Source organism: Sceloporus undulatus, chromosome 2 (genome assembly GCF_019175285.1).
Source record: "Sceloporus undulatus isolate JIND9_A2432 ecotype Alabama chromosome 2, SceUnd_v1.1, whole genome shotgun sequence".
Classification (NCBI taxonomy): domain Eukaryota; kingdom Metazoa; phylum Chordata; class Lepidosauria; order Squamata; family Phrynosomatidae; genus Sceloporus; species Sceloporus undulatus.
In genome coordinates, this window is record NC_056523.1 from 312,586,974 (window position 1) to 312,594,296 (window position 7,323).

The window sequence follows — 7,323 nt, forward strand, 5'->3', positions numbered from 1 at the left end:
CTGGTTGTTTTAAAGAAAACTTTGTTCAGCATCCAGTTGAAGACGGTTATTACAGATTCTGCTTTTGCTACTGGTTTAAGTCGATATTAAAAATTATGGTTTTATGAATTTTTTATTCATGTGAAATGGTGTACTCTGTATTTAAGCCACGTGTGAAGACTGACATTTTGAAAGGCAGCTAAGAAATGCATTTACTGTATATACTTGACTATAATTCGAGAAATTTATGCCCCAAAATTAACTCCAAAATCCTGGGTCGACTTGTATATGGGTCAATATGGTAATACTGTTTTATAAAGCTCCTAAAAGAAGTGCCCACCCTTCCCTCGTAGCCAGAGATATTTAAACACTACTGGGGCAAAGGATAGAGAGAGAATGAGTGCCTGTTTCCCCGAGTCACTGCATGCGCATGTGTGCTGATGGAGGTTGCTGCCAGACACCTCACTCTTCCCTCATAGCCAGAGATATTTAAACAGCTTCTGAGGCTGGGACAGATTATGTCAAAATCCACCATGTTGGCCTCAAAACATGCCTGTTATAGATTATAGATTATTGATTATAGATTATGTTAAAACCAGAATTTTAACCAGAAATCAGCAGGGAGGCCAGGAGCTTGATTGAAAAGGAAACATTTTTATTTTTAGCTGCAGCTGTTCCCAGTAGGAATTTCATCCAAATTATTGGGACCCCGAATTCAAAATGAACCCAATTTTTATAGTATTTTTAACAAAGAAAACTAGAAATCTCATTCCATTGGTTACACCGAATTAAACATTTACACCCCTGTATATTCATTAGATATTCAAATATTACACCTAACATATGTCTCTATCTCTCATAGTACCCATCAATCAAACCACTATCTATGTTTTGTTTCACTGTCCTCAAACTGTTTATGCAGTACTTCCTTTTATTTGTGTTAGAATTATAAGTTAGGAGCCATTTCCAAATTGTTTACATTCCAAAACAGATAATTTTACATGACCTGGAATATCAACCTTTGCTCTTAGTACACGTCAGCACTATAATCTTCAGCTCCTGAGCATTAGTAAAATACTTATAGTCAAGTAAAAACAGTAATAATACATTCTGTTTAGCTAACTGATTTCTCTCTGTTTGTGTATGTGCAGGTCTCAGCAGGAAGCAGCAGCCAAGAAGTTCTTTTGATGACCAGTTTGCATTCAGTAGGCATATGCAGAGCATCACATGAGCTGTGAAGGAGGGAAACTTTAGTGTTGGAAATGCTTCAATATTTTAAATTACTGAATTTTTACTGAGTACACTGAATCCAGGATGAAAATCTAAAATTAACAATGGAAATAATGGCAAAAATGAGGCAAGTCCTGACTCTGTCCTTAAGCTTCCCAAACAAGCTGGAATGGTGGCCCTTACTCTACTGTCCTGATTCTCTTACGTGACTGAGGCCTTGCCCATACTAATTTATTACACTGTCTGGTTTTTGAAGGGTGCGGTCAGGAATCAGGAAGATTTGCTGTAATATACTTGTTACGTAACTGATTGGCAGTATCTGAAAACTACATTGCCCTTCTGTTTTAGGGAAAGATGTTGCAAAATTTTGGCTGATGCTGTGGGAAATGTCAGCCAAGTAGAAGTATGGTGGTGTAGGTCTGCCTTCCTCCCCTCCCCCAATCGCCAAATGTGCAGAAGCAGCAGTTACCAGCAGAGGTATTTAATTGAGAAGAAGTCCCTGGAACAATCAATCCTCAATGGGATTTTCTCTTTCAGAGGGAAGACATCTACAGGAAATTGTAGTCCTTTCCAGCATGTTTTGATAATAGTTCTTTGTATTTCTGATGCTGACCATACTTTTGCAAAAGTGTTCTTGAATCTCTCTTCAGAGAAGAGATCTTAGCTTGCATGAATTCAGAATTTACTTGGCTAGAGCACACAATGTGAAGGTGGTCTTTTTAAAAAAACAAAACCCGACTGGACATTGTTATAAACCATACAGACGTTGTAATGAATCCTTCTGAGTGACACAGCCATCTCCAGAGCGTTCTGTACATTAACCCAGGAACACTGCATGAACACTCTTGACAGCATTCTTACAAAACCTTCCACTGCTGATCCTTTCATATTTACTAAATCAGTGTTGTATTTAAAAAAAAACTACAAGTATTTTGGCTACCAGCCTTTGTCATGTAAACATTCTTAGGAAAGTTCTCAATCAGAATATACTAACTAGTTCCACCTTATCTCTGGCTTGTCACTTGTACTACCCTCAGGAATTATTTTTAATGTACATGAATAAAGCATCCAGTATCCTTAAATTGGATTCATATGTGATTGGAACTGCTTTAAGTTGGATGTTTAGCAAAAGGCAACTGTAGTCTACAGGTTTCCAACCTTATCCACTCCCAGAAGCCCCCGTCAGCAGGGCCAGTGGTAAGGCATTCTGGAAGTTGTAGTCCAGTTTGTGATCCAAGAGTATCTGGGAGATCCACAGTTTGGGAATGACTCTTCTACCACAATCAGTATTACATATGTTGAAGTCATTGTCCCTGAAATCTTTGAGGAACAAAAGAAATCTATGCAGTAGAAATCTGGCTTTCATATATATTTCCATCAACCCCAGCCATGTCATTGGTAGTATTAGTCTCTCATCAAGCTTTATGTACATCTGAGAGAAGAACCTGCTGCTTTAAATTAATCATTCATAATTCACAAATAGGAGCAAGTTAACAGCAGCATTTTAACCGACCAAAATCAAAGAAAAGGGCAGTTAGCCCACTCAGTTCCACACCAGCAAGATTTTTTTTTTACAGGTGCCTTTGAAAAATGAATGCGCGCATATGATCTGCTGCTCAAGTGATTGTTAATGTTGAACGTTGGTCCGTGGCTTTCTCGCACCAGCACCAAAAATGATACCACTTTGACTGTGGAAAGAGAATTTTTTTGGTGCTTTTAATTCCAGAAGAACTGATTCTATTGCCTCATCTCCCTTTAGAGAGTATATTTTGGGAAATGGGGATCCCTTCTTAGATCATACTGTATTTCTATTTTGTTTTCACCATGTCAGTTTTCCCAGATGTGATGCATTCAATTTTAAAATTAAAATATTGAAGCAACCAATATTGTATCTTGTGTTCCAGTGGGCTAAAACCAGGCTTCAAAACATCTTATGGACGGATTAATGCTACAATAATACTTTTCTGAAAGACTGCAACATTTAAGCCTTGGTCTTTAGTGGTAGGGGAGGAAATTCAAAATAGGCTTCTCTCAAAAGGTAGTGTTCTTCCAAGCAGATTTATCTGTCACCTTGTGTGAGAAAACACAGGGATTTCCTGTCTAATCCGTTCCATGTCTGCACATCTACACACCTACATGGCATATTTGTGCCTAAGCCAGTTTAGTCCCACTTGAAATAGGTATGTAAAGTCCTTTGTCCTATATCGTAGTCATAATGTTCAAATTTAAACATTTCACATTTACATTTTAAATACTGTCAAGAAGTCCCAGCACAAGTGGGACTCATTCCCAGATCTTGGGTGTAGGAATACAGCCTTACTCTCCAAAAGACTATTTGTAATAGCACTTAATTGCAGCAGATGTTAATTTGTTAATGACATAAAAAGCAAGTGATATCAAAGTGGTTGTATTAAACCATTGTTGCATATGGTAACACTGATAGGAATAGCAAAGACGCAAAATTCTCTTTTACATATGTACAGGCCACCTTTTGCAGATGAAATCCACTTGTCATTTCGTGGAAATGCTGATGCAGAGAACTGTATTGTCAGCTCTTGTATGCTAAAAACAAGACTTCTCAAAACCAGAAAGGTACTGGAATAAATGCATATTTTTAGCAAATATTGTTGACATTTGTAATTTAGCAAAGATTTATTGCAGGTGGGAAGGGCTGGAAGAGCCCTTGTATCATTTTCTCATGTATACATTTCCTAATTTAAGAGCATGTTAAAATACAAATCAGAGGATCCTAAACTATGTTAACCCTTGGTCAGTTAAGCAGCTATATCAGATAGGGCACTTCCAATTGTCAAGTTATTCCCCTTGTTTTCAAAAAGAGTAGTACAGTAATTATTATTTTCCTCAAGGAGAGTATTCAAGAGTTTCTACAAGAGGTGTGTAATGAATACAGCTCTGTAACCATTGATCTCTCACAACATGGTAACAATCTGTCCCTTTGCTTGTTAGGCCATTTTTTTTTCCTTTAAGAAATTCACTAACATCTAGTTCAGTAGGTTTGTAACAGAAAGCAAAGCAAAATTATTTGAGGAGCATTTTAGTCTAAGATACTATATTTATACCAAAGCTCCTAGCATTGAAAGCAACAATCTGCACATCTTTAAGTGGGTGGATATGTATGATTTGAGTGAAATTTAATATGTGACTAATAGGAAGGTTTTGTAGCGTATATACATACCTTAGAATCTCCTTGGGGCAGGGAGATTTTGTTCTAACATGCTGTTTGTGGGATATCAACAGAAAATGTCCTAACATTCTTGGGTACAGCTTTAATAACAATTCCACTTATTTCCGTGTGAATGGGTCTCTGCACTGGGCCACAACTTCACTGAACATATGGGTAGAGTCATTCTTGGCTAATCCTTTAATGCACTTTGGTACCTTTCTAATTAAAGCACACCCTACTCCTTAAAAAAAATAGTACAGGATGTTCTGTAATCCAAACTTATCACTTGTTCATCAGCAGACATGAACTTTCTTTTTGACATCAGTTGCATTTCTTCTGAATTATCGAACCTTACTTCTTCATAATCTGCCTTTTTGCCATGTCTAGTTTCCCATTATCAACCTCTTTCTGATGCCCATGAGTCCAGAGCTAGTGGTGACAAGCAACTGCCAACATCCACAAGGAAAAGAGCGTAAGCTCTTGTATCAGGCTGTGAGTTAACAGCATTAACCTGTATCTGTCTTAACCCGAATAAGGGGGTCCCAGTTTAGAAGGAACCTTAGCACATTGGATTATTTCTTCACTGGAAGAGCAAGACTAATAAACATCCACCATTCTGTACCTTAATGCACAACATTTTTGGCCCCAATGGATCACACTCCTCCCAAGGAATTTCTGTGAGTGATCTCAGTAATGATTTACGACAGTAGGGAGGTCTGTACACCCACTATTTCTGAGATGTTTGGGAGAAGAAGAGACTTTAGCCAATTCTTCCTTCCAACCACCCTAGACAACATTCACTGTTTTCATACAAGGTTGCACATTCCACAAATCAGTATTGGAAGAGAGTTTGTCATTAAATTATTAATTTGCCTGATTATATTGTGATCAGTTTCCATGTCAATAAAGTAGGGAAGCCATGCCACATTTTAGTTAGATCAAAAGTAGCTCTCAGTGGTATTGAACCTATTTAGAATGGGCTTCAGCACTTTGGAATTTTGGAATAAAAACTAAAATCATAGAATTAGAGTTAGAAGAGACCTCAAGGGCCATCCAGTCCAACCCCCTGCCATGCAGAAACTCACAATCAAAACACCCTGACAGGTGGCCATCCAGCCTCTGTTTAAAAGTTTCCAAAGAAGGAGACTACCACACTCCCAAGGAGTGTGTTCCACTGTCGAACAGCTCTTACTGTCAGGAACAGTTCTTCCTAATGCTGAGGTGGAATCTCTTTTCCTTGAGATTAAATCCATTGCTCCAGGTCCTATTCTCTGGAACAGCAGAAAACAAACCTGCTCCAGCCTCAGTATGACACCCCTTCAAATACTTAAACAGGGCTATCATATCACTTCTTAACCATCTCTTCTCCAAGCTAAACATACTTATCTCCCTAAGTTGCTCCTTATAGGGCATGGTTTCCAAACCTTTCACTATTTTGGTTGCTGTTCTTTGGACATGCTCCAGTTTCTCAACATCCTTTTTGAATTGTGGTGCCCAGAACTGGACACAATATTCCAGGTGAGGCCTGACCAAAGAAGAATAGAGTGGTACTATTACTTCCCTTGATCTAGACACTATACTTCTATTGATGCAGCCTAAAATGGCATTGGCTTTTTTAGCTGCCGCACCACACTGTTGATTCATGTTCAATTTGTGATCTACTAAGATTCCTAGATCCCTTTCACATGTAGTCTTGTAAAACCAGGTGTCCCCCATCCTATATCTATGCATATCTATATATCTATATCCCTGGAGTACCATAGTTTCATCAGCCCACTGATAAAGGCTGCCACTCACCACTGATTGACATCTAGCATTTGCTTGAAAACATGTTAATAAAGGAAGATCTATTGCCTTCTGTGGTGGTTTGCTCCACAACCAGGATACACTTCTTATCATCAAGAAAGTTTATCTTATTCTTTAGCCTCACAGCTTTTTCTTCTAATTTGAAATCAAGAGCAATAAAAAGTGAGTTTCCTCTATCAATATGAGACTACTGATCAAATATTTTAAAAATGTCATATCACATTACAGTTGTGGAAACTTACCTAGCCCCTCATAGAATTTTGTTTCCAAGCTCCTCCAACATTTTTGTTGTCCTCTTCTGGATATGCCTCACTTTGTTGCTAGCCTTCTTAAGCTGTTGGGCCCAGAACTGGACACATTCCTCCAGTTGTGACATGATACCACAATTTCTCTTCACCTGAGTGCCGTACTTCTGTTGATGTGCCTGTACTTGCATTAGCCTGTTTGGCTGCCACATGGTATTGCCAATTTGTGTTTGGCTTGCCATACCCTAAATCCCCTTTTCACTCATCCTGTTTTTGCGTTTTTGATATGCTTACTATCTTTGACCATATCACAGCACTGGAAGGAAGCTAGAATTCTCTTTAAATACTTATTATGCTTGCTTCAAACTTACTATCGTTTATTAGAGCTGCTGATAGAAAATAGGAGGCTGAATATGTGAGGAAAGGGATACACAGACTATGTCCAGAGCCCTTGCACTCTGCTGTCTCCACATGACTCTTTGGTGTGACCACTCTCAACTAGAATCTGGCTGATCTGTGTATGCTACACTGCCTGTATCCTTATTCATTTGTCTATCAAGTCTCATTTGTCTTAATAAATATTTATTAGTCATGAAAATATATAGTGTTCATCCCTCCTCTGGTTTATAGTGGATTGGATCAATTTTTCTGAAATATTTTCAGTCTGTACCACATTGCTAGCATCTGTATAATTTAGAAATGTATGTTCTTTTTGATCTTTGTTCAGTCCCACAAGTGCGTTCTGTGTCTAGACACATCCTACTTCAGGAACCTTCTCCTTTGACCAGCTAGCCATCATTGCCTAAAGTCCACTTTTGCCTATCTTTGGCATTCACCTTAGGGACATTGGTAGTGCATAGCAGGAGATCATCTCAGATC

The 7,323-nt window shown here is 38.4% G+C and overlaps 1 protein-coding gene across 2 annotated transcripts in view; it reads left to right on the forward strand.

Moving 5' to 3' along the window:
• LMAN1 (lectin, mannose binding 1) overlaps positions 1-3,093 on the forward strand; it is a 29,694-nt gene extending 26,601 nt beyond the window's left edge. For both annotated transcript variants that reach the window (XM_042453917.1, XM_042453918.1), the window contains one exon: positions 1,131-3,093. In XM_042453917.1, coding sequence (XP_042309851.1) covers positions 1,131-1,167 — 37 coding nt within the window. In that variant the 3' untranslated portion in view covers positions 1,168-3,093. The remainder of the gene's footprint in view (positions 1-1,130) is intronic.
• Positions 3,094-7,323: the final 4,230 nt, after the last annotated feature.